This window comes from Lutra lutra, chromosome 7 (genome assembly GCF_902655055.1).
Source record: "Lutra lutra chromosome 7, mLutLut1.2, whole genome shotgun sequence".
Lineage (NCBI taxonomy): Eukaryota > Metazoa > Chordata > Mammalia > Carnivora > Mustelidae > Lutra > Lutra lutra.
This window is the reverse complement of record NC_062284.1, coordinates 132,165,968-132,193,390: the sequence shown is the minus strand read 5'-3', so window position 1 is coordinate 132,193,390 and position 27,423 is coordinate 132,165,968. Positions and strand designations below refer to the sequence as shown.

The 27,423-nt window shown below is 38.4% G+C and overlaps 1 protein-coding gene across 8 annotated transcripts in view; it reads right to left on the bottom strand.

Moving 5' to 3' along the window:
* The window catches only part of MLH3 (mutL homolog 3), a 28,003-nt gene continuing 580 nt past the window's right edge, over positions 1 to 27,423 (bottom strand). For 3 of the 8 annotated variants that reach the window (XM_047737150.1, XM_047737149.1, XM_047737144.1), the window contains exons 2-13: positions 23,221 to 26,581; positions 20,468 to 20,566; positions 19,680 to 19,768; positions 18,820 to 18,924; positions 17,397 to 17,469; positions 12,046 to 12,117; positions 10,714 to 10,825; positions 9,543 to 9,702; positions 3,012 to 3,035; positions 2,828 to 2,906; positions 1,594 to 1,745; positions 1 to 382 (exon numbers count right to left, since the gene is read on the bottom strand). In XM_047737150.1, coding sequence (XP_047593106.1) covers positions 257 to 382; positions 1,594 to 1,745; positions 2,828 to 2,906; positions 3,012 to 3,035; positions 9,543 to 9,702; positions 10,714 to 10,825; positions 12,046 to 12,117; positions 17,397 to 17,469; positions 18,820 to 18,924; positions 19,680 to 19,768; positions 20,468 to 20,566; positions 23,221 to 26,518 — 4,389 coding nt within the window. In that variant the 5' untranslated portion in view covers positions 26,519 to 26,581 and the 3' untranslated portion in view covers positions 1 to 256. Of the gene's footprint in view, positions 383 to 1,593; positions 1,746 to 2,827; positions 2,907 to 3,011; positions 3,036 to 9,542; positions 9,703 to 10,607; positions 10,628 to 10,713; positions 10,826 to 12,045; positions 12,118 to 17,396; positions 17,470 to 18,819; positions 18,925 to 19,679; positions 19,769 to 20,467; positions 20,567 to 23,220; positions 26,582 to 27,277; positions 27,418 to 27,423 lie in introns of those variants that run through there. The other 5 variants (XM_047737146.1, XM_047737148.1, XM_047737147.1 and 2 more) reach the window with 5 other exon arrangements.

The following is a 27,423-nucleotide window of genomic DNA, read 5'->3' as shown; positions in this document are numbered from 1 at the left end:
AACCAATTAATCATTAAATTTTATCTTTAAATAAGTTATATAAAGTAGATATTATAGGGCAACCTCCTGTGTCCAGGGCTGCAGGGACACAGCCTTTAGCTTTAGCTGGAGGGCTCATCTGCTCAAGACTGGCCCATCATGTTGCCTGGGGGCACCGGCCAACTCAGGCCTCTGCTGGTACCTGCAGCTCATGCTCTCTGCTCAGGGGCATAGAGTTAGCGTCCCTTTGGTTCCTTATAGATAAGTAGTTCTGTTCTCAAGGTGGCTCACAAGGAGGCATGGATGCCTCCAGGCTTTGCCTTGCATTATCACATCTTTCTGCTTTTCCAAAGCGGTGCCAGGCCTGGGCCATTTTGCGAAGTTTAGCGAGATTGGGTTTAATCTGTGGGAAGAAACAGAATAACTCCCATATGTATCACAAAAAGCCAAGGAGCATATAAAAATTTCCTAATTATGGTTATTTCCTAATTATGGTTAATTTCTGGATTCAGAAAAGAGGAGAGATTTCCTTAGGATAAGTGGGACTACAAACTCTAACTAGATTCTCATCTCTTCAGGAATGAGGACAAAACCTTTTTTCATTGTCATGTGAAACAGTAAGTTTTTTTTTTTTTTTTTTTTAAAGATTTTATTTATTTGACAGAGAGAAATCACAAGTAGGCAGAGAGGCAGGCAGAGAGAGAGAGGAGGAAGCAGGCTCCCTGCTGAGCAGAAAGCCCGATGTGGGGCTCGAACCCAGGACCTGGGATCATGACCTGAGCCGAAGGCAGCGGCCTAACCCACTGAGCCACCCAGGCGCCCCAGAAACAGTAAGTTTAATGGAGTAAAGTCTACTGGAGTATCAGAAAACAAAAGTACCAGAAAACTCCATGTAAGGAAGACTCTCTAGCCCTTATAAGAGAGGCAAGCAAAAGAGATTTTGGAAAGCAGCAACATGGACATTCCTATTATGCTCTCATGTTCTGTTTCATTTAAGATTATAGTGAGAACAGAAAATATTCTTTAATTTAAACCACTCTGGGGCTTTATTGCATTACCCACACATCATTGTTCCTGGGTTGTTGAGTAATCAAGGCCAAACCATAATGTGAAAATCTCCTAAGCTTGGTTTCCTGCCTAATGATCCCCAAATCATAACTCTAGAGATCCTCAGAGATGGCTACCATTTCCAGCAAGGGCCCCACTTACAGCACATACCATCAAGCAAGTGGCTGTTTATAGACTGTATTTGCTAGCAGGGGATTTGCTGTGTTTCTATCAACTTTCTGGAGCCCCACAGCAAACTTCTACATCTTATCAAACCGAGAGCCAGGAGACAACAGATGTTCAGGCTATGTTAGTCTGAACATGTGTGAAGCTTATACAATACAAAGGCATCATGTGTATAATCTGACAGTGTAGCCTAGGCTCCGTGTTGAATTTGAAGTAGAAGATGAAATGGTGAAATTGTATATAAATAAACTTTCAATGCATACTTTATAAAACTCTGGTATTTTGGAAAGGATTAAGGTAGATTACATTTGGCTAATAGGAGCTAGACTGGAAAGAGAAGATAAACTTTGCTCCCTCCTCTCCTGTCGGTCATCACTGTACCTGTCTTTCCTGTTCCAAGTGCTCTATGTCAGCCAGCGGCAGCATAGAAGGCCTCCCATGAGCACACTGGAATGGCAGCTGGCACCGGGACAGGCCTTCAATAAGGCGACAGCTCTCCTCTGGGCTCAGCCCATCATTAAACTTAACGGCCCCTAAACGAAAGACAGAAACAAGAAGGTTATGGTATGTATAGTGGGAAACCAATCCTGACCCTGGGCCAGAGCCAAATATCTGGGAAAGTAAAAGGTTTCTTAGACTTTTTCATGAGACTTTAAGACTGCCTGAAATTGGCACTTACTGACCGTGGATGAAACTAAGGCTTCAGGACCAACCTATGTCTCAGCTTTTCCCTATGGAATCATTGTCTTTCTAATCCCTCTAGGAGGCATTCCTTAACTTGCTAGGATTTTGCTTTCTGAGTTTTCCTCAAGAGGCAAGGGCAATATTTTTACAGGCTGTGAAATCGAGGTCATCTTTTAGCCAATCTATCACCAAGATCTCTGATTATTCCCTACAATGTCCATTTTATTTGCTTTTTTCTATTTCCGTAATCATCTTCCTGATCTAAACTCTCATGTGGCCAGAACCTGCCTTTATGCATACATTAATTCTCTACAAGTATACAAATATTTGTAAGTATATACTTTGTAGCAGGACCTCTGCCAGGCAGTGAATGAGATGGTCTCTGCCCTCACAGGCTTATGATCTAATGGGTCTAACAGGTGAGAGACAAACATTAAACAAATAATTATACAATACAATAATTATACAATTATACAATAGTCATAAATTTTTTTGTAGGCCTCTGATCTTTCTTACCAGCCTAATTTCTTGGTGTCCTTGGTATTCTCTGCTGCTCCTCATATAACTAATCTGTTTCTGCCTTTCGGTCTGTGCACGGGCTATTTCTACCTCTTGTGGTAAACTTTCCCTTCTATCCTAGGAATCCACGTCACTCAGCTCATTCAAAGCTTGACTCAAAATCCATCTCCTCCATGAGTTACTCTTCTACTCATATATGTCAGTCAGAATTATGGTCAAATGTATGTGTTGGTATTTTGCTTTGTAAAAGCAATTTTTTAGTGTTCACTTTTAGTGTATACACTTTCTTGATCCAAACTGTACCCTCCAAGAAATGAGTAGTAACTGTGCCTTCTACTTCTTTCCTAACGGTCATACCCCTGCCAGTGCTTAGCATACAGAAGCGCTCACTAGCTGGCGTGCTGAGTCTTACCGTGGCAGGCTTGGGATGCCAACACCTTCTGGACAGTTAGTGGCAAAGTCCCTTGGATGGCTCCTGTGGTCTGGAGTAGCTAATGCATAAACACATTCTTCATTAATGCGAAAGGGAAATGGGACAACAGAGCCTTTGTGTGTAGGGTCTCTCTGTGAAACCCCAAAATAAGAGAAAGGCTTACCTCCACTTGTTCTCGAATAAATTCCTACAAAGCAGAAAGGAAAACAGACATTACTCTGTTTTAATTGTTTTTTTATATCCTTTTATAGTTTAAAAATACACCCCTAAAGAAGAGGATTCCAGCAGTATAGCACTTAGGTGCAAATAATTTTTTTGTTGTGAGGCATTTCGAGTCTGAAAATACCAAGACAATTTAATAGAACTCCTACTGACTAGAGAATATATTTAGCTACTGAAACCTCCTCCAGAGATAGCTCATAACTCAGGAGGTTATGTAACTGCTGAGAGCAGCCTTGATGATTCAACTGAGTCTTAAGTATCAGGGAGACTTCTCTAAAAGGCTGTTTGTATTCATGATCTTAGCCAAAACAAGTGTAGTATTACACACAAACGGAATAAATACACCATGGTCATCAACACAACTGGGCACTGAGTCTGACACGCACTTAGATACATCGTGAACATAAGCAGTCACTTCAGTTCCCACAGGCATCTTTTTTTTTTTTTTTTTTTGACAATTCCCTTCAGGTCAAAAAGCTTATTTTCTGAGGCAATTTGTTCAGAAGTTTCTCCTCACTAGCATACCTCTGTCCCTTGGGTAGCCTTCTCAATAGTCACCCCTGCAGATGTTAATATTTACAAAAGGACTTCAAAGAAATTTAAACCAGACACTATTTTTCATGCTACCATCAGTTTAACCTCTAGAGATAAAAAAAACTTCTGAGATGAGTATTTAATAATTTCTTTGAGAAAACAAAAGATTTTTTCACTCTTAGAACTGGTGATGTATAAATCACCTTCCTAAGAGTACAACATGACAGATCTTAAATCAGACTCAGAAAATTCTCCCCCTTTCCTCATACGCACTCTAGTCCACCATGCTCGTAAATAAGCACAGTTAGCAAGAGCTGGGGGTAGATACCATGTACTTTTCAAAAGCCATGTACTTCTCCAAACAAACCTACACAGAAAGATGTCTCATAATACCTGACCCACTAATAGAGCTCAATGTGGACAGTGATCAAACCTAACCTCTTCACCATTCTCTCTTATGCTTGTTCATCTGGGACTTGTGAAATACAATTTTTTAAGCCTGATAAGGAGGAGACAGATCATATTCTCTGTTCATTTCACATTTCAGTAGTTCAATTAATGCTAGATAATTTAAATAATATTTTAAAAAGCTCATTCATCAGGCTAGAGGACAGAACTTGATAGAAAATACTCATGAGGGGTGCCTGGGTGGCTCAGTGGGTTGAGCCTCTGCGTTCAGCTCAGGTCATGATCTCAAGGTCCTGGGATCGAGCCCCGCATTGGGCTCTCTGCTCAGTGGGGAGCCTGCTTCCTCCTCTCTCTCTACCTTCCTCTCTACCTACTTGTGATCGCTCTCTCTCTGTCAAATAATAATAAACCTTTTAAAAGAAAGAAAGAAAATATTCATGAGCTTTCAACTGTTAAGATCCAAGTAGCTATCTCCTTTTTAAGACACCAAAACTGTTCCAGCTTCTTCCAGAATCAACAAAATCTTTCCTGATCAGTGTGACTTAACATAGTCAAGATTTTCTGAAGCCATAGTTTTATTTCAATTTGAAGTAAACTCCTTACCAATAGTCTTTGAAGTCACTTTGGGAAAAGTATTTATTATAATTTTCTGGTTAAATACTTAGGGATTGAATTACAATAAAAGATTCTAACAGATCCTATCTTTTGGATTTAAGACAGTTAGGAGGAGCAGCCTTGGAGAACAAGGCTGTGTTGGGAGACCGAGCACTGATGAAAGCAAAGCAAAGGTTGTCTGATCAAAGGGCAATTTTGGAAGGGCTAAACTCATGGTAATCCGAAAGCTGGTGCTATCAACTGCCTCTTCCTCTCAAATGTCTTCTCACCCTTAGCCTACAGACATGCGTAAGTCTCTCCCATCTGAAAACAATAAAAAGTCTTTCCTCAACCCTGTGTCCTGACCTAGACTTCAGACCACTCCTAACTTTTAGCTATCACCCTCTCTCTCTTCTCCTGAATGCGGCCAAAGATCTTGAAAGAGCAGTCTACTCAGTTCCACTTCCAGCAATCTGTCTTCTGCACCCCAACTCCCAGGAACAGACTCCATCACGGCACCACTGTTCTCATGATTGCAAACCCAACTTTTCAAGCTTTATGGCTATTGTTGACCACTTCCTTCTTGCTTAAAATTTCCGCTGGCTTTAGCGATATTACTTTTTCCTGATTTTCCTTCTCTCAATCTGACCAAATATTTTCAATCATCCTTTCCAGTTTCTTCTTTTCAGCAGTACCTTTCCAGACTTTTGCCAAGACATATGCCCCCTGAATGCTGGTGTTCCATCAACTCCACCCTTTGCTCTCCTCTTTTTATACTTCCGCTAGACCCTTCTCCAACTTCTGATATCATCAAAATATATACACTGTTAACTCCCAGATAGGTACATAGAGCCCAGCCTTCTTTCCCAAGCACTAGATCTGTATATCTGCCTATCCATTAGACACCTCCACTTGAAGGCACATTCAATGCTTCTAAACCCAGGCTCATAATCCAGCTCCCCAGGCAGGTGTATCCCTCCTCCTCTACTTCCTTCTTCTGGCAATGGCACCACCATCCTTCCAGTCATCCAAGCTAGAACCTTCAGAATCCTATATCTTTTCTCCTTTATCCCTTTTATACTTTCTATTGCTCAGGTCCTCTTGATTCTACCTTCCAACTTATGTTTCAAATATATCCCTCCTCTCCATTCCCAATGCTATGACTTAGGCCCTCATCCTCTCCTATTTGAATGAGTGCAATAGTCTTTCAACTGCTCTCCCTGTCTCAAACTTTTCCTGTATCAATCTATCACACAATTTATCCACCAAATCAATCTTCTAGTATTTTTTTATTTTTAAATATGACTAAGGTAACTTAGATTTCTCAAAAAATGGTAGACTGGGTTCATGTGGATTTGCCTGTACTCCAAACAGAAAGACTTAGAGATAAATAAGGAGTAGAAACCACAATGAATTAAATAGGACACTGAAAAAAGAACAGATAGATTTGAGAAGGAACCTAATCATAATTCTGGAAGTAAAATAATACAGTCACTGAAATAAACTCAGTGGATCAGTTAAACATCTGATTAAACAGTAAATGAAGAGAGAATTTAGTTCACTAGATGATAAATGAGGGAATTGCCCAGAATGTATCATAAAGAGGTAAGACAATAGGAAATATGACTGAGACGTTAAAAAGGTAAGATCCAGTAGACATCTGACAGGATTTCTAGGAGACAAGAGAGAATGGTGGAAGAAGCAGTGCTTGAAGTGATAATAACTGTACATTTTCCACAGGGAAGAAGCTTGATGAATCTCAAGAAGGAAATGGAAACAAGGCATATCATAGGGAATGGCAGAACACCAAAGGCAAAGAGAAAATCTTAAAAGCCACCAGAGATAAAATCACATTACCTACAAAGTACTGATAACTAGGTAGACAATGGACTCCAGTGGCATATAGAATGTCAAGGTAATGGAAAGTTCTCAAAACACTGAGGGATGACAATATGGAATTTTGTTTTTAGCTAGACAATCATGCAACTGTGAAGGCAAAATAAAGACATTTTCAAAGACAGTTTATCATTTATAGACTCTTAATAAAAGAACTTTTTTTTTTAAAAAAGATTTTATTTATTTGACAGAGAGAGAGATCACAGGTAGAGAAAGAGAGGGGGAGGCAGGCTCCCTGCCTAGCAGAGAGCCTGATGTGGGACTTGATCCCAGAACCCTGAGATCAGGACCTGAGCTGAAGGTAGAGGCTTAACCCACTGAGCCACCCAGGCAGCCCCTTAATAAAAGAACTTTTAAAAGATTTGGTAAAAAGAAAGCTGAACATGGAATGAACAGTAGGATTCAAGGAGTAACAGTGAACAAAGACTATGGTAAATGTTTTGGTTAATCTAAGTAAATACTGGCTAACCACATGCAGAAAAATGGAACTGGACCATTTCCTTACACCACACACAAAAATAGACTCAAAATGGATGAAAGACCTCAATGTGAGACAGGAATCCATCAAAATCCTTGAGGAGAACACAGGCAGCAACCTCTTCGGCCTCAGTCACAGCAACTTCTTGCCAGACACGTCTCCAAAGGCAAGGGAAACAAAGGCAAAAATGAACTATTGGGACTTCATCAAGATAAAAAGCTTTTGCACAGCAAAGGAAACAGACAAAAGCAAAAGACAACTGACAGAATAGGAGAAGATGTTCGCAAATGTCTTATCAGATAAAGGGCTAGTATCCAAATTCTATAAGGAACTTATCAAACTCAACACCCAAAGAACAAATAATTCAATCAGGAAATGGTAGAAGACTGGAACAGACATTTTCCCAAAGAAGACATACAAATGGTCAACAGACACATGAAAAAATGCTCAAAATCATTTGGCATCAGGGAAATACAAATCAAAACCATGATAAGATATCACCTCACACCAGTCAGAATGGCTAGAATTAACTCAGGAAACAAAAGATGTTGGCGGGTACGCAGAGAAAGGGGAACCCTCTTACACTGCTGATGGGAATGCAAGCTGGTGCATCCACTCTGGAAAACAGTATGGAGGTTCCTCAAAAAGTTAAAAATAGAGCTACCTTACAACCCAGCTTTTGCACTACTAGATATTTACCACAAGATACAAACGTAGTGATCTGAGGAGGCACCTGCACCCCATGTTTATAGCTGCAAAGTCCACAACAGCCAAAGTATGTAAAGTGCCCAGATGTCTATTAACAGATGAATGGATAAAGAAGATGTGGTATATATATACAATGGAATATTACTCGACCATCAAAAAGAATGAAATCTTGCCACTGCCAATGATGTGGATGGACCTAAAGGATAGTATTATGCTAAGTGAAATAAGTCAACAGAGAAAGACAATTATCATATGATTTCCCTCATATGTATACTCTAAGAAACAAAACAGAGAAGCATAGGGGAAGGGAGGGAAAAATAAAACAAGATGAAATCCAAGAGGGAGACAAACCATAAGAGACTCTTAAACACAAGAAATAAACTGAGGGTTGTTGGAGGGAACAGGGGTTTGGGGGGTGGGGTAACTGGGTGATGGGTATTAAGGAGGGGACATGATGTAATGAACACTGGGTATTATATAAGACTGATGAGTCACTGAACTCTACCTCTGAAACTAATAATACACTAAATGTTAATCAAATTTAAATTTAAAAAATAAAATAAACATTGACTATAAAATTAATGACTTCTAAGGAGATTAAAAACAAGATAGAGTTAAAATATGGAGCAACAGCATGGAAGATGGGAGGGGAATGATGGAAGATAAAGGGCTGTAAGGTTTTTGTACAGTTTAGGGAGAACAGAGAAACAAATTACCTGATAGTTTGTTAAGGCTGCAATTCAAGGCTAATCTAAAGGAATACAATAGAATACGTAACTTCTCAACTAGCAAAGGAAAAAAAGAAGAAATAGAGAAAACTCTAATAGAAAACCAGAAAGGAGTAAAGAAAAGACAACAAAGGCAAAATAAATTGTCTGTTGTAAAAAGTAGTGTGGGGTGCCTCCGTGGCTCAGGTGGTTAAGCATCTGACTCTTGATCTCAGCTCAAGTCTTGGATCTCAGGGTCATGAGTTCAAGACCCACAGTGGGCTCCACACTGGGCGTGGAGACTATACGTTTTTTTTTAAAAGTGAAACACATGAATAAAGTAAGAAGTATGGTTCTCTCTTCAACACCTCCAATGCCACATCCCAGCAGCAGTTTTCCAGACCTTTATCAAAACACGTATGTGGGGGCACCTGGGTGGCTCAGTGTGTTAAGGCCTCTGCCTTTGGCTCAGGTCATGATCCCGGGATCCTGGGATAGAGCCCCACATCGGGATCTCTGTTCAGCAGGGAGCTTGCTTCCTCCTCTCTCTGTCTCTGCCTGCCTCTCTGCCTACTTGTCTGTCAAATAAATAAATAAAAATCTTAAAAAAAAAACCACATATGTGGAGGATGAAATGCAAACTTAACAGACTATGTAAAATCCCTTTATGACTTGGTCTTGATGGCCTTTCTAGCCTCATCTAGTCCATCACTACATATATACCTTCATTTAAGCCATATATACCGGTAGTTCTCTAAACACAGGATCTGTTCCGTGTTTCTCATATCAGTTGTTCTGTCTAGACTGCCCTTCTCCTCTAAGGCTCTACAAGATTTTTCCTAAGGGAAAAAAAATAGCTTTTCTGTGATAGTTTCCTTGACTTCCATCCCCCTGGGCACAGTAATCATTCTGCATTTTCACAGCACTTTTGAACACAGCACTACTGGCCAAATTTCATTGTATTTATAATTACTTAAAAGTCCTTCTTTCTTCAACTTGAGGTAATTCATCTCTGAATCTCTAGCACCTGGCACATAGCAGGGATCTCACAGATGCTTGTTAGATAAACGATGAATATAGAGAATTTCTAAAGAAAACAGGAGGTTACCTTCACTCAGCAATCTCCTCATGTGAAGCTCTGTCTTACCTCCACGATACTCTTGGTCACAGGAGCTCTTCCTCTTCGAAGTTCATTGGCTTCTCTTTCTACAAAACAGAGTGGTACTTTTCCTACAAGGACCAGAGAATCACTGGTGTCTGGAAATGTAATTTCAAGGCCCAGATCTTCCAGATTTTTGTGGTAACACCTAAAGAGATAACCTCAATTACAAAAGTATTACTTCATTCACATTTTACTATGAGTTCCAAACACTGGATAGTTTCTCAAAAGCAGCCACAAGTTTTAAGAGTTGTACTGTTTTTCTCATACTTATGGTCATTTGTTTAGGATTTTATCATCAATTTTCCTTTTTGAATTATAGTAACTTTCATCTTTTTTTCTCTTTTCCATTGAGAGAATCAAGTTTGTTTCTAAGTTTTGTTTCTAAGTTTTTATTCTTCACTGGCGAATTGCTAACTTCTCATTGCTGGCAGTTCAAGGAGTTCGGCACAAATAAAAAGAGCTGAGAATGTTTTGAATCAGCATTAAAGCAGGGAGGTAATTAACAGCCCTAGGAACTGAGAAGTCCTGATTAACAGCATGTAAATAAATGGATCTGTTTCTATTATAAATTATGCCCCAGGGAAGAAGATTTATTGGCAATTGCATATTCCCAAACCTGACATATATTCAGAGACAATTCTTTTTTAATTTCCAATAATCTCTGCTGCTCAAAAGTGGGACAGCGTCCTATCTTGTGACTCACCATATGATTTACCCTTTCCTCATGGCTCAGTGTTTTACTTTCTTCCCAGTATGATTATGGTAATGAAAACTAAGAATCTAAAATGCACCAAGGCAAAGCAGAATGGAAGCAATTACTGCAGTAACTTTGCTTTCAGAAACAACACAGTATAAACACGGACTTTTCCAAGAAATGGTGAGAGCATTCTAAGCCAACTGCTGGAAAAAATTATCAAGGAAACTCTATCCTATACTCAACAGCTGTGATATAGTGGAAAGAAGAGCATTTGGAGTCAGAAGACCTGCATCTGAAAGACTGATCCACCACTCAAGAGTTGTTATAACATTGAAGAAGTCATGTAAACTCACTTTGGTCTCAGGTGTCTCACCTGAAAAAAGGAACAACAGTTACACCTCACAGAATTACTGTGAGAGGTTATACTGTTAAGTATCACACTCTCATGATGGTACTAACCGTAAGAGTCTCCTTTGTTCCTCTGTCACTTTTATCTCTAGTGGAGGACTTACAATGGAAGATAGTAATTTTTTCCGACCAGAGTCCTGTGGCTTTTGCTTCTCATAGGAATCTATTGGAAAAAAGATGAATGGGTGAAGAGGAGGAAGTGAAATCTTCCAGAATTAGATAAAAATAAGGCATGGTGAGGTACAGCCATGTTAATTATTATCATACTTAGCAATGTGTTCCATGTTCAGTTTTAGGTTTTGAATTTCCATTATTAAGGTCAAACTAGTAAATATCTAGTCCATTTATTCATTTCGTCAGTATTTTCCAAAATAAGAAATATAAGACTTAAGTCTTACATTGAAATGAACAAGGCAATGTTTCTGTAGATAGTCAATAAATGTGGTTTTAACAACAGGGGATAGGGGTAATACTGTTGATTACTGAGAAAATAACATTGGTAAGGCTCAAGATTTCCCCACTCCTTCAGAAGGGTTTTCCAGTCTCTGAAGACAATCATCAGTACTGTTCTCAAAGAGTCCCGAGCCTATGGCAAGTTTTCCTAACAGTAATTTTACCATATCTTTCCTGACAATTAAGTCTTCATCTCATAAGGAAAAGTGAACGTGGAAGTAATATCACTGCCATTCTAGTCCATGAACTATCTCCTTAGGTCCTCCCCTAACTCTTTGACATTAGTTTTCATTACTTGACCACAGGAGTAAAGATTTTCCTGGGATTTTACCATTTGGAGAACATACGACCTCATGATGAGAAAATAGGGTAGCAAAGATTAAAAAGCACATACTGACTTTGGAAAAAACATATAACAAGTTAGTGATATTGCTTGTCTCTGGGGAGAGAAACTAGTGGGATGAGGAACAAGGGTAGAAAGGAGACCTTATTATATTACCTTTTATACCTTTCTGACTTGAACTTACTTGATTATACCACCTATTCAAAACAAATTTTATAATAAAAACAATATACTGGGTCTTATGAGCTGGTGGTAGTCTCTGCCAGATGAAGTGTTAAGATACATATACCAAGATCATATGGGCACACAGCGTATTTTTATGCTGGTCACGATAAAGTAGCCTAATTCTTAGGTACCCAACCATTAGGGTCAATGATAAATGTATGGCAAATATATCTTTGACCATTTAAGACCACCAAGTTCAAATCACCAGAGCGAATCGCTATGTTCTTTCAGTTATAAAAGAAGCCAAACCAGAAGACTTCAGCTTAATTTTTCAAACATAAAATTCATCTTTCCTCAAAACAGTCACAGTTAGAAAAACTCCTTCAGTATACAAGCTCTTCTAGTCCCAAACAGATCCTTACCCGTAATCAGCTGCTCTAAACGGACCCGCTCATGGGCAGCATGCTGATCCACTAAGACCAGCAGGTTTCCACCTAGAAGATTAGCAAGGATTACTGGAGTTTCAAATTCTCAGATCTACATTAAAATAATCATGTTGTGTGCAGGGAAAAAAAATTAATTCAAACTATTTAACAACATAAGCATAAGGGAAACATACATATGTAGTAGTAACAATTATATCCTTCATTTCTTAAAAAATTGAAATTATGGGGAAAACTATAACTAATTTATTCCCGATGAGAAAGTCTTTAGTTCATGGTATTTCATTTATAAAACAAGGTTAAAGCCCTATATTCCTAATGTTTAAATACTGATCTTGCTTTATTAATTCAAATTGATACAATGAAGGACTTTACACACATTATCATAATCAGCTGACTTTGATTTACAAGCTACTCTGGAGCCCATGAAGAACGTAATTCTAGTACACTTTTTTTTTTTCCCAGAGAGTACACTTTAAATAAATGACAGATGTTGTTCAATTTAAGAAACATTATAGCCAAACATATAAATTCAATTTGTTGATTTACATTATATAATAATTATGTCTTTTAAATATAAGTGTAATTAGAATTTTTTTTAAAAAAACATCCTTCTGGCCAATTTCAACTTTTCTCACAAACCATTTACATATTTAAAAAGGTGGCCGCCAGATCTAGTACACTTTAGATCAGAGTTCAGCAAATTTTTTCTGTGGCTTTTTAGGACATATGGTTTCTGTCACAACTACTCAACTATTCCTTTTGAACCAAAGCAGCCATAGATAATATACTAACACTGTAGCTGTGTTCCAGTAAAACTTCATACTGAAATATTAATTTCATATCATTTTAATGTGTCAAGAAATATTATTCTTTTGCTTTTTCAACCATTCAAAATGTAAAAACCATTCTTAGCTCCCTGGGTGCACAAAAGCGGGTGGTGGTTGGATCGGGCCCTTAGTCATAGTTTGCCTTGCTTCAGACTCAGGCTTCTCAAACTCTGATGAGCACACAAATAACCTGCGGGTCCTGCAGAATCTCATTCAGCAGATTAGAGATGGGATGCAAGATCATACAATTCTTTTTTCTTTGAAAGATTTTATTTATTTATTGGAGACAGAGAGAGCATGAGCTGGGGGAGAGAGAGAGAGGGAGAAGCCAACTCCCCGCTGAGGAGGAAATCAGATGTGGACTCCATCCCAGGAGCCCAAGATCACAACCTGAGCCAAAGGGAGACGCTTAACTGGCTGAGCCACCCAGGTGCCCTGAGATTCTGCAGTTCTAACAAATTCCCAAGTGATGCTATTTACAGACCATGCTTTTGAGTAGCAAGGCTTTTGACTCTCAAGTGCAAGAGAGAAGGCAGAATGTCCCTACCCAAAAAGCCAAACCAACAGGGAAATCCCTTTTTCACTGACAGGACTGACTCTCAATTACATTAATACATCTTTTTGTCTTGTAATTTTATCACTTTGGGCCAAAGGGTTGAGGTTTATTGCTATTGGTCATATTGAAATAAAAGTTCTCCTCTTGAATTTGATCAAAATAGATAATTCCTGTTTTTCCCATTTCTACTAAAGAATTGAATGTTACTATGACACCATCAAATTCATGGCATGAGAGCTTAAGACTTAAGGAAAAAAAGGAAGTAATTTTTCTGACGGCATGTTCGACCACAGGAACATGAATTTTAAATTCCTTTGAGGATAGGAGGAGTTGCAGCTGGTTGTGATGAAGACGGAACATCCTGTATTGGGCAAAACAATGGAATAAATAAAAAAGTTGTGAGGGAGTAACCTCAAACTTAAAATGAGTTGGTATGAATTACCAAGAGTCAGGGGCCCTAGGAAATCAATTCCGTACCTGATGGTAGCAGAATGATTTATAGTCTATATACTGTTCACAACATTTTCTCCATTCCTCGAATGAAGCAGAAGATATGAAGTAATTTAATCATGTCAGAAGCTATATTTTTTATATTCTAACACAACAGAATAGCAGTTTCATAAGGGGAAGGAATTCTTTCTGTTATACTCCCAACATGTATAATAGTACAAGGCACATCAAGGACACTCAATAAATATTTACAGAATAAATGAATGAACCCTTATTCTTTAGGGTATCATAGCAACTGTATTTTATCACAGGTAGAAGTATGCTATACAAAATGCCAATTTATGAGTATATGGGATTAATTTCACTATAATTTAAAACAATATATTTGTCAATTAACAAAACATGCAAATATTAAAATAAGTCAATTACAAGAATAAATTGCTTTTAGTATTCATGAGTGACAGTAAAAACACTTATATTTTGATTTAAAAAAATGTATTTATCTAAGAGTTCTCTTTGGTGGTATCTAACTAAAATCGACCATTGAACATGGGTTTGAACTGCTTGGGGCATCGACATGCCGATTTTTTTAGATAAATACAGTACTGTAAATGTATTTTCTCTTCTTTATGATTTTGTTAGTAACAATTTCTATAGCTTATTTTATTGTAAGAATACAACATATCATCTACATAACATACAAAATATGCATTGTTTAAATTATCAATAAGGCTTTGGTCAACAGTAGGCTAATAGTAGTTAAGTTTGGGGGGGGTGTCAGAAGTTATACACGGATTTTGATTGTTTGGGGGTTTAGGGCTCCTCTGCATTGTTCAAAGGTCAACTATAAACCCAATGATAATACAGAATTGCAAGAGAAATTTAAATAGGTCCCTTTTGCTTCTCTGAACATCTCAGATTTTGTGGCTATACTCATCTCAGATGCCATTATAGAGATTTTGGTATTCAACAACAAAGGGGGGGGGGCGCCTGGGTAGCTCACTCGGTTCAACGTCTGGCCCATGATTTTAGCTCATGCCATGAGCTCAGGGTTGTGGGATCGAGCCCTGCATCAGCTCTGAGCTCAGCACGTGTGGAGTCTGCTGGAGATCCCTCTACGTGCTGGGTCTCTTTCTCTCTCTCAAATAAATAAATAAATAAATAAATAAAATCGTTAAACAACAAAGAATTCCAGGTAATCAAAACCTTAGAAAAAAATCTGTTCATTTCCCCAAAATGGTGAAACTACTAGAATTTGACTTTCACTCATATTTATGACAATTTTGACAGCACTTTTAATTTGCCTTTGATCTATTATGACATTTACTCAATAAATCTACAACATAAGCAAGGTAAAAGGGAATACTCTGGAATACAAAGAGAGTGAACTGCTTCCAGACTTTCGAAGCATCCCCCTCACGTCTGCCTGTCTGGACCCAAGGCCTCCACAGGTGCTCAGAGCTCTCAGCCATACACTAGCAAGCATTCCTCATAAATGTGCTCGAGTCTTCTCATTTAAAAAGAAAAATGAAAAACAAGCCTTCTTTCACCCTCAGCCGCCTCCAGTCCCTCTCTCACATGGGACAGATTTCTGAGGCTCTCCCTGGGATCTCTGTCACCTGGTCCTACATCATCCACTCAGTGAAGAGGTCAGAAAATGAGGAGTCATCTTTGATTCCCTTGCCATACCCAATGCATCAGTGCACGCTGCTGACCTCATCTTCTACATATCTCTCTAACGCACTCACTTTTCTCCAGTCCGCCCTGGTCTTCACCAACTATCGTCTTCAGATATTGCAGTATCCTCCTACAGTCTCTCTGCAATTACTGGGACTCTACCCCAGCCCCAACCCATTCTCCATACTGCAACCAGAGCAGTATTTCCAAGGCACAAATGCGACGTGACCTGTGTCACTGCAAAAACAAACAATGACAAAAGAAAACAAAAAGCTTTCCATCGTTTCCAATCGGGGTTGAGACAAATACAAAGACGGTCACTGACACTTAAGATCTGGCTGTGACCTACTTCTCTGGCCTCATCTCCATGCTCTCACTCCAGCTGCTTTTGTCCTGCTTCCTCTCACTAGAGGAGAGGAAATCAAATATATATCATTCGTCATTCCTCAGCCCAGAATACTCTTCCCTCCCTTGGTTACCTAGTTAGCTCACACTCATACTTCAGATCTCATTTTACTAAGAAAACCTTCCCAGGCTTTCCTAACTAAATCAAATCTCTCAGTACCATTTTTTTTTTTTTTTTTTAACAGCATCTTGTTTCTTGGGGCACCTGGGTGACTCAGTTGGTTGGGCGTCTGCCTTCAGCTCAGGTCATGATCCCAGGGTCCTGGGTTCGAGTCCCACTTCAGGCTCCCTGTGCAATGGGGAGTCTGCTTCTCTCTCTGACCCTCCCCCGTTTCATGCTTTCTCTCTCTTGTTCTCTCTCAAATAAATAAAATCTTTTAAAAAACAAATAGCATCTTGTTTCTCTCTTCCATAACATTAGCTAGAATTAAAATTTTAATGTTTATCTACTTATCTGTTTCTCTTACATGTATATCTTTCCCCACCACTATAGCTCTAGGGCCTAGTATAGTCCCTGTCATGCAACAGGCAATCAATATTTGTTGAATGAGTTAATGTTATTGTTTACAAAGTACTATTGTTTTATTAAAGCAGATCACCAAGGTATTATATGTAACTCTTAATAAACCTAGCAGAGTTCATTATATAAAATTTCTATTATTACAAAGGGAATACATGAAAACATAAAAAAGTCAAATACTATAAAATATTTTAGAGAGTAAAAGATGAGGGGCGCCTGGGTGGCTCAGTTGGTTAAGCAACTGCCTTCGGCTCGGGTCATGATCCTGGAGTCCTGGGATCGAGTCCCACATCGGACTCCCTGCTCAGCGGGGAGTCTGCTTCTCCCGCTGATCTCTCTCTCCTCTCATGCTCTCTCTCTCTCAAATAAATAAATAAAATCATTTAAAAAAAAAAAAGATGAAATTTCCCCTTTGCCCACTCTCATCGTCACCCACAAGGTAACTATTATTAATAGCTTAAAATGTATCTTATATATGTATGTCTCTGCATATGCATATAAAACTAATGTACTTTAAAACTGTTCTTTCATAATATTAATTTAAATTGGTTTTCCCAGTTGGTTTTAATCTGCCGAAATCACTGCAACTGAATTGTATATTAAAAATACCTTAAAAGGAGTCTACCAGACCAGCTGCTTATTAATGAAGGCTAAATTCCAATCTTTTTTTTCTTTTAAAGATTTTATTTATTTATTTGAGAGAGAGAGGAGAGAGTGAGCCAGAGAGAGAGAGCATTAGAGGAGGGGCAGAGGGAGAGAGAGAAGCAGACTCCCCTGCTCAGGAGGGAGCCTGATGTGGGACTCAATCCCAGGACCCCAGGATCACAACCAGAGCCGAAGACAGCGGTCAACTGACTGAGCCACCCAGTCGCCCCCTGAACTCCAATCTTACCTGCTTCGCCATTCTCTTCAGTCTTGGTGCTCATTAAACAGGCAATAAACTTGTTATCCACTTGCTGGAGAACCTGCCACACATTAAAATAAGAGGCACAACACTAAATACAAATTAACAAAGTTTTATCTACATATAAAGGGAAAAAAAGTGTACTTAATTAAGAGTCATTTGCACTATAACATTCATACCTAAAACTATGGTAAGGTCCTGATGAATCTGAAGGAGTCATTAGGAAAGATTAAAAAATGGGCAAGTAGAATGATCAGAACACATAAAGGAAGGAGACTATAGGCTAAGGATTCTAAAAGGGACATGCTAACAAAACTTTAGAGTAGACCTGAAATGTTCCCAATAGAATGACTCTTATTAATAGGAAATAGGACCAGAGAATTATTAATATAATCAGAGACTGCTAACAAATGGGGCTAAAATAAATTTTGAAAATTTATGCAAAAGCAAGGAAAATCATTTTGGAGGAGCTAGTCCCTTACAACTGTAAGTTAAAAGCCACAAGGGGCTTTAATCCACGATGGCTCCTCTCTGTCCAGGTACAGAAAAGGTTCTCCCTGTACTTCCCTGCCTCACTCCCCTAATTCTGGATCAAGAGCTTGCTTTGCGGCCGCCTGGGTGGCTCAGTCAATAAGTGGCTGCCTTCATGACTGCCTTCGGCTCAGGTCATGATCTCAGGGCCCTGGAACTGAGGCCCACATCCGCCTCCCTCCTCAGCGGGAAGCCAGTTTCTCCCTCTCACGCTCCCTCTGCTTGTGTTCCTTCTCCCTATGTGTCTCTCTCTGTCAAATAAATAAATAAAATCTTAAAAAAAAAAAAAAAAAGAGCCTGCTTTGCTCTGGCACCAGGTCAATGCCAGATTAGGAGTTTGCCTCTATCTGTTTAACCTCCTAATTTGTTTCCATACTGAAAATAAGTAAACAAAGACAGCCTGAGTGGTGTAGGGAGAGGGCAAACTAGTAAAGCAGATGAAACAAGGGGTTCCTTTTGTTAACAGAGATCCTGAATCTGGAGTCTCCTAAGCCATGTCATTTGTAGCCTCACACAATAGAAGGTCGTTTACAAAGGGGCACTGTTAATACATTTAAGGACAATGCCGCTACAGTATTTACTTGATTTACTAATTATTGTCAAAATATAAAGTCAATATATATAATCCTTGAAACTGTGAACCTCAATCTATAATTCATCCCTCCAAGCTTGTTCACACTACTGAAAGACATTTTTTCTTTGTAATTAAAATTAGTCCTTTTGCTTTTCCTTCTGATAATAAAAGTTCCAGTAAGATTTTAAAACATAAATGTGCCTTGACCAGGGTGGTCTAGATCATCAAATATATTCAATTTCATAAGAGTTTGTCCAGGTTGGGTCCTACATATATTTTTATGAGATTTCAAAGTCAACTTCTTACCTGCATTGAATGAATCATTTCCTTGGTGAAACGATAAGGATACAAGACATTGTGAATTTTAACCACCAAGCTTTTGGCCTGGCCACTGCTTACATCAACAGCAACCTAGAAGGACCCGGCATAAACATCATTTAAATTTTAATTCTTTATATCTGCGGAGCTGTTTTACTAAGGTCTCAAAGTGCTTTAAAACATTCATTTTCATAGAACCTATTAGAGGTGTGCTGACTTCAGAAATTCAAAAGATTCTGTAAATTATTAGCCTTAAATAATAATTTTGGGTTATAAACAAAATTACTAACAAAAACCAATGCTGTTTCAGAATAACAATCTGTTTATGCACCATGATCAAGTCCTTAAACACAACTTAACTGAAAAATCAGTAATCAAATGTTTATTTATTTTATACCTTCATTACAACACATGAGTACGTTCTGTGATAACCCACTGAGGAGAGAACATAAACTCACATCCCATGATGAAGTATCCTGCCAGCTACTTTATATAATGATTTAATGTGTTTTGTTTTTTTTTAATTATCACCCCTCACCAAATACTTTGCCAAAGCTGCAAGTCAGGTTTTCTAAAAGTGGCAAACACATTCACTATTCACAAACTGATCACACTTTATACATTTTTAAACCAAAATGTGTGAGCTCCCAAAATGCTATGAATTCTGATTCCTCCTCTCTACATTAAATAATTAAATAGTATTAAATAATTAAACAGTATTTCCAAATAAATCATTTGGAAACATGCCCACTATCCATTTGTAATTAAAAATTAGTGTAGTCATTCATGCCCATAGACAACTTAAATGAAATCCAAATTTTAAAATAACAAGCAAAGAGTAGACCCACCTCTGGATAACGGGCAAATACTGGATTTTCCCATTCTGAGAACAAAGACTGAAGTGATTCTCTACCTACAGGATCATCCACCACAGTATCTAAGGCAAAAGGGAACAGGTATAGTTGGCATCAAGAGCCTCAGAAAAAGAAAGTGAATGGCGTCTCATATTTTGTGTGGTGCAGCCTCAAGACCAAAGAGCAGACATATTGTTCCAATATTCTACAAATGTTCAGTGTTTGCTGGATCTCTAAACTGTTTTGATCTGTTACTTTTTAAACTAGAGATGATGACTGGGTCGTCTGGCATTATAGCTTTTTCTCCAAACTATGTTCAGGAGATATTTCAGAATACAAGTTGAGAAGAAACTGGTTCAAATTAGTAGTCTCACCATCTTTAGATAAAAACACACCTTACCTCTTTTTAGAAACAAGGAACAAATATAATGTCTGTAGCTTTTTTTGAAAATAAGAATTTTGCTTACATGAAACTACAACAATATGGAGCAAAACTCCAATCTTCAAAAATAAGAGATAATTTCTCAATCACAAGACACCATAGATGGTTCATAATCACCCAGTATTGACTTCAAGTCTGGAAAAGTAATTTCTGATCTAAATGCATGCACTGAATTACTTAGTTCTGCTGTGAAATAGGACCGTGGGGAATTCCTGGTTCCAGTAAGGCACAGCTGGCACTGATCAAGCTTAATAATACAACACTGCTTTTTAAAAAAATTTTTGAATTAGGTGGTACAGGACATACTAGGTGTCCCAGCAACCTCTGTTATTGCCCCTACCTCTGGACTTCTGTCTCATCACAGTCCTCTCTTCCCGAGCTCTTGGAAGGAAAGGAAGAACGAGGTTGCTTCTAAAAGGATGACACCTGTACTGAGATCCTAAATATAAAAAGGAAACCTACACATTTGAACTCAAAATATAAGTTATTAAATAATCAAGTTACATAAAAAATCTTTCTGCACAAACCAAATCAAGATATAAGGTTGACTACTAGACTGAGAATCAGAGTTCTTAAATGAAGTTATGCTACTAACTTAGGAACCTACATTAATGTTTAGTCCCATTATCCATCTATACCACAGAATGAGCACCAAAAATAGATCACCGATTCTCAATGGGCACAATTTCATATGCGGGACATTTGGCAACATTTGGTTGCCACAACTTGCGTGAGGGGTGCTACCGACATCTAGCAGACAGCGGCCAGGGACACTGCCGAATATCCTAAGTGTGTAGGACAAACCTACGACTAGACATTATGTTTGTTCATTTGGACTAGAATTATCTAGTCCAAAATGTCAACAGTGTCATGGTTGAGACAGTCAATATTAAATATATAGTGGTATTCGACTGTTATCCTTCACTACTTGGTGCAAACTTCACCAGTCCCCAATTTATATGTCTTTTATACCCAAAATATGTTTCTTTATGTCACCATATTATGTTTAGATAGCTGTCTGGAACAGCTATCTAACAGATTGTGAACTCCTGCAAGCCAAGTCAGTGAATCTGCAACCTAGCACAGTATGACCAGTCAATAAATGAATGAATACATGAGTAGACAAAAGAATGAAAAGTTCTCAATATAAACTCCAAAGTCCAGTAAGATCTGGCCCAAATTCTGCCCTCCTCTCTGAAGGATGATTTTGAGTTTTAGAAATAATGTCTGAATTTGACAGTTTTTGAATAGGGGCAAAACATGACGAACTTTATTTCAAAAAGATAAATCTGTTGGGCAAAAATTGAAGAGGTTCATTCAGAATGATAAAATTAAAGGGTAAGGTGAAATAAGGTTGTGTCACCATCATAGAAAGGACAGAGTTAAAGGCTTTTTAAAGAAAACTGGCAGGGTTTGAAGATTTGACACTACTTCTTAAAACTACCTTTATAGATCTTCTCTTCTGTACAATTTAATTTACCTCTTAACAGCTCAACTTAGATAATGTTTTTCTGTAAGGTCCAACAGTGTTCCAATGTCCTACTATGTATGAGTCCTTTCCAGAGAGGTAACATTCCATGTGAGTAGAGGGCGCTTAGGAGCCATCTTTCCATGGAACTTGTTTCTATACCCAACATACTTTATTTTTCCTTCGGAAATGGAGTTAACATTAGCCTTCAGAGTTCACTGCAAGACTTGCTAATCTAGAAAGTCAAGTAGGTTGAAGTGTTTGAAACATCTAGATTGATTTAACGGGAGCAGAGGTTTATGCTGAGTACGGCTACCGGCAACTGAGATTCCCCCTTGGTTTTAGCAACAACCACCTCAGTGTAATGTAATCAAGTTCTTTTTTGTCACCATTTTAGAAGCAGTTGTATTTCAGGAAGATGAGGTGCCAGTGCCTTGGGCTTACCTCTGATAAGCATGAGGTATAAATCAGGACATTAAGTTACAAAGACGGAAAAACACGTGGGTCTTTAGGAGCAACCTCAGAGTCTCAGGAGCAGTACTCAAAGACAAGGGTTTTCTCCCTACTTAATACTTTGTAAATTACTATGGTAATTATTTTTTTCACAAGGGAAAAACTGAAAACCATTGAAAAATAAAGGTCTTATTTAACCTTAGATAAATCAGAGCCTCCTGCTAGAGATATTCATCCTAGGGAAAATTACAAGTTAATTTGTGATTACATTAATACATACATTCTTCTGCAAATTCAAGACTTTTAATATGGATGAACATTTAATGTTTATCCTCCTGATGCAAAACCAAGATTATAGCCAGATGGAAATCACTTTACCAACTCTCAACATCTGGCTTTCAACACACTGCCAAAACCATGAAACCTTAATGTTGACTGGGACCTGAGAATTCAAGAGTCACAGTGTAGGTTCTGATGGAGCCTTCTGGTAGGATTTAAAAGCTACATTGTTTCTGAGTAACAGCTACTTATAGCATAAGCAGTTCAAATGGGTTAACATATATACTATAATAAACTATATTTGAAAAGTACAGTTAGGAAAGTTACATACTTTACCTACATTCCAAAAAATTTATGGTCAGGTCTTTTTCCAAAAACACACAAAAAAGTTCATAAATATATAGTACTGTACTGAGCCACAGATTATCTGGGAAGCCTAGGATGATTATAGGATCATTCTGGCCCTTTACCTGGCAGCTGCAGAAAGCAACTTCCAGAAAACTATCACACTGGCATTGCAGGTATCTTTAAAGACAAATTTCTAAGAGCTGTATGTTTGGGAGAGAGAAGAGAGTGGGGTGGGGGAGCACTGTGGATCTTCTCAACTATTAATAGTATCATTTTCATTAAAAATAGTCTCATCCTCCTATATGTCCACACACCCATAGACACATATACATACACTTCCATTCTACTACCAGTCTTTCTTGTATTTTTAGATATAAATAGTACTGGATCTAGAGAATCTTCATATACTATGAAAGACATTTTGTAATTAAACTTCAAAATGTTCCAACAGCTGAGATAATCTCTTTGGGCAATGATTATCTCACACCTTGGCCATTATTTCCACCTTCAAAAGCATTTCATGCCGGTGAATACTACATGCTTACCATTCTCATGTATGACCTCCACAGCTACAGTTGTTAGGTCTTTAGTACAAGCAGCCCGAACGTCCTCAGTGGGAGCAGTGAATGTGCTGAGTCCAGTTATTTTGTTGATGTAAACCATTCTTCCCAGGGCCACATCAAAATGCTGCTGCCAATCCAAAGAACATGTGCTTGACTCTTCATCTACAGAACAAGTTCTTGCTATAAACTCTTCACTCTGAAAACACGGTCCATTTTGGTCAGAGGTGGAATCTTCCACGTGACCCACTGACATTCTACTGGGAGAGTCAGGACTTCCTCTCTGTGGTTCTGAAGCCACAAGAACATCTGAATCTTTACTGACAACATTAGAATGATTACAGGGTAACACCAAAGGAGTTTCTGGTATCACAGAGTTCTCTGTTGTGTTGTTGTTAGAGTATGTTTCACTATCCTTATTGAAGGAATTATCCTGTGTGACAGAGTCCAACACTGGAATGATGCCACTCTCTGTTTTTTCATATTCACTTTGAAATAACTTACAAGAATCTAAGGTTAACCCGCTGCACAAGTCATGGTCTTTCCTCCTGGAATCTGATAGTGGAAGTTCATCAAAGTGACTCATCATTTCCATTGCTTGAGTCTCTCTTTCTGAACCTTTCATTCTGGATAATTTAGAGGCTAAAGATTTAGGAGACTGCTTGACACACAAAGGTTTTCTGTTAAAATGAGATAACTCCTTTAGAGTTATAGGACTTTCTCTTAAGCAAGGCATCTGTTGTTCCAAACAATCTTCTTCATTGGAGAATGGAAACTTCTTTGAGTAAAGGATGTGACTTATTGTTTGACAACTATTATTTGGGTCTTTATGTTTCACACTAGTGACTTTACAAATGTCTGAGTTGTCCAAGTGATTTCGGTCTGTCCACGGAATGTCAGGTTCCGTTCGAGGACTGAGGCTGGTAGAGATTTCAAAATTATTATTTTCTTCTACTTCTATATTCAGAGGATTTTTAACCTTCCCATACTGCCTCTTAAACTTCTCTAAAGATCCTAGTTGTGAACTTAATCTTAGCTTCTTACGGGCTATGGGTTTGGAGGAACCAATCAATTCGTCTATTTTCTTACTACCATTTGAAAGAGGTATACACCAAGGGGAAGAAGAGAATGTGTCAGGTAATAAGCAACCTATGTGTGATTTTTTACTACTTTCCTGAGAAACAGAAACATTTTTATAAGTTGCTATAGGTTTGTTCTCTAGCCCCAAATTTGTATTTGTTCTGCATAATTTTTTGTTAGACAGTTGAGTAAATTCTTTATTTAAAGTGGTAGTTCTGTCTTCGATGTTTGGAGTCTCAACTGAATGGCACACTCTATTTACAAATGTTTCTTTGGCACTCGCAGGACCAGGTTGAATATAGTTTTTAAGCAAATGTTCTCTTTCAGTTGATTTAGTTTGCTCATTTTGTACCACATGAGTTATAAAGCCAGTGGAACATAACTTAACTTGTCCATAACTAAAAATGTTTATTCTTCCACAATTACTAGGTTGTTTTTTCCTTTTCTCTTCCTCCCTCTGAGCACCATGTACTCTCGATAATGTTGTCGCAAAAGACAGAGGTTGGCATCCCATTTCGGTAGCATCTTTAAATCTCTCTAGTTGATTCTGGGTTCCATTATTTTCCAGGATACTGGTAGCCATGCCATTAACAATTGTACTTGCATTCTGTATTTCTAGATCATCCCCACTCTTCTCAAAGCAGTATGATGTCTGAAAAGGGCTTGCAAACATTTCTGAACTGGTTCCACAGGGATCTTCTGAACAGTTAAGTTCTAAGCAAAGTTCTTTATGTTTTTCATTTTCTCCTGATTCTGATACTTCAGCTGTCTGTTGTTCCAAGATCCTTGATTCTGAGCAAGAGCTATCTTTGATTTGTAAAGATGACTCCATCACTTTACTATGGCCTGGGCCGTCTGATTCATAAACGTACAAAAATGAATCATCTGTCTCTTTTCTGAGATCTTCTGAATCTCTAGAATTCTGTGTGTTTCTTCTGTTTTCTATAGCAGCTTTTCTTTTCACAGCTTTTGATTGACAATTAAACATTTCATAGGAATCCAAAATACTATTACATGCTTCTCGGAAACTGGCCTGGTCACCATTCTCATCAGAGGGCACATGCTTCTGAAGAGTAGCACTAAATAAACTAAAATCATTATCTTCACTTAATTCTTTAATGTCCTCACCTGATAATTCCACAAATAATTTTTCTTTCTTTAAAAACATTTTCACTCCTTCCTGAATGCAAACCAAAACAGTATCCCAGTTCTGAAATTCCATCAGCGTTTTTGCTGGCTCCATGCACACATCATATTCACAGAACTGGCACTGCACATTGATTACATATATCCCATGGAGTTCTGGATTAGACCGATGCCGAAGACTTGAACTCATTTGTCTAGTAGCAGAGCCATTCTTTGGCTTGCAAATAATACTTTCTTTCCTCAGTAAAAAGTCAATGAATTTATGCAGCTTTGTCCTTAAAATTAGTCTTTTGTTCACAAACAAAAATTGCATATTCTTATTATAATGTCCTTCAGAGCTGATATAGCCACTAAGCTCAAAGTCCTTATATTTAAATTTTATTTCTCTCAATTTTTGGGACTTACCCAGTCCATAAATTTGACAAAATCGGGAACATACGTCTTTGGTTTTGGGGAGCTGAAGAACCATGGAACCAGAAACATCATTTCTCAAAGAGAAAGAAATGGAGGGGTGCATGAGTGAGAGAGCTTCTATTCTCTGCCTAACCTTCTCGAACTCCAGTCTAGGATCCATGCATTTCCTTCTTACAGGTAACTGATAAAACAGGTTATATACTGTTACTGTTGTCCCAGCACTTGGTCTAGTCAAGTCAGCTTCACAAGCTTTCAGGGCTTTTCCATTCTGAAACAGTTTCACAAAAGTTTTCCCTGTCCTGTTTTTCTTGGATGAAATTTCCACAGCGCTGGCCATGTCAGCGATACTTGCCAAGGCCTCCCCTCGGAAACCATAAAACCTGGGATTCTCCAAGTCCCGTAGAGAGTTGCATTTACTAGTGAAATAACGATTTCCCACCTTGTCTATATCATCACTCCCCATCCCAAGTCCATTGTCTATCACTTGAACTTGGAAGGTTTCCATGTTCACCCTGACGGCCACACATTTTGCTTCAGCATCAAGACTGTTGAGGGCAAGCTCCTCAACACACTGGCCTAAGGAGCATATAGCCAAACCAGAACGCAATCTGGCTTGTACTTCAACTGACAAGCACTTGATCATGGCAGGTAGAAAGCTGGTAAGAATGCCAGGCACTGGTTTCCTTATCTCACTGGAAATAACTGCCTGTGGGAGAAAAAAAAAAACACACACACACATGCACACACTATCAAAGCCTCAGAGTTACACAGCATTATCCATTTCTCTCAAGCATTACAGAGAAATACCATTTGAGGTAAATTAAAACTCTTACTAAACCACAGTGCAAAAACCAAAACAAAACAAATTATAGCTTTGATCTCTAGGCAGATCACACAGCTCATGTTTGGTCCAACGGATTTAATATCCAAAGGAGCATTCACAATTTCATAATTTTCACTGCTCCTTTCTAAATCCCACATGCCCTAAAGTGAAATCATAATCACAACTGAAGTTGACCCATAAGACAGTGCTCAAAATTCTAATCACTTCACCAAAAACAGATGTCTAAATTAAATTCAGCTAGAAATTCATGAAAAAAGTGTCCAAGCTAGTTTCATAATGTTTATACATTACACAATAACCATGACTTTTAGTAAAAACTCCTCATGAAGGGCTAAGACAGAGGAAATGTAAAAAAATCAAACTGTTGTATCAAGGCGAGATGGGCATTAAGGGATTATTATTCCTTATTATTGGTTAAACGTTGCCTCAGAGGCAAGAGACTGGGAATGGAAAAGGGTACGGCAGGAATTGCCTTATTATCCACTTTTCTGTATTATTTGATTTTTAAATCTTGTTCACACATTACTTTGATAATCAGTTTTCAGAAGGTCCCTGTATTAACCGTCTTTACGCTACCTTCACCACAGCAGCGAGGGTCTGGGGCTGTCTGGACTGGATTTTACGCTTTCCTGCCAGGTATAAAATATTAAGATTATAGCGCCACTAAATCTCCTCCCTTCCTCACAGGCGAGAGAGCAGCGTGA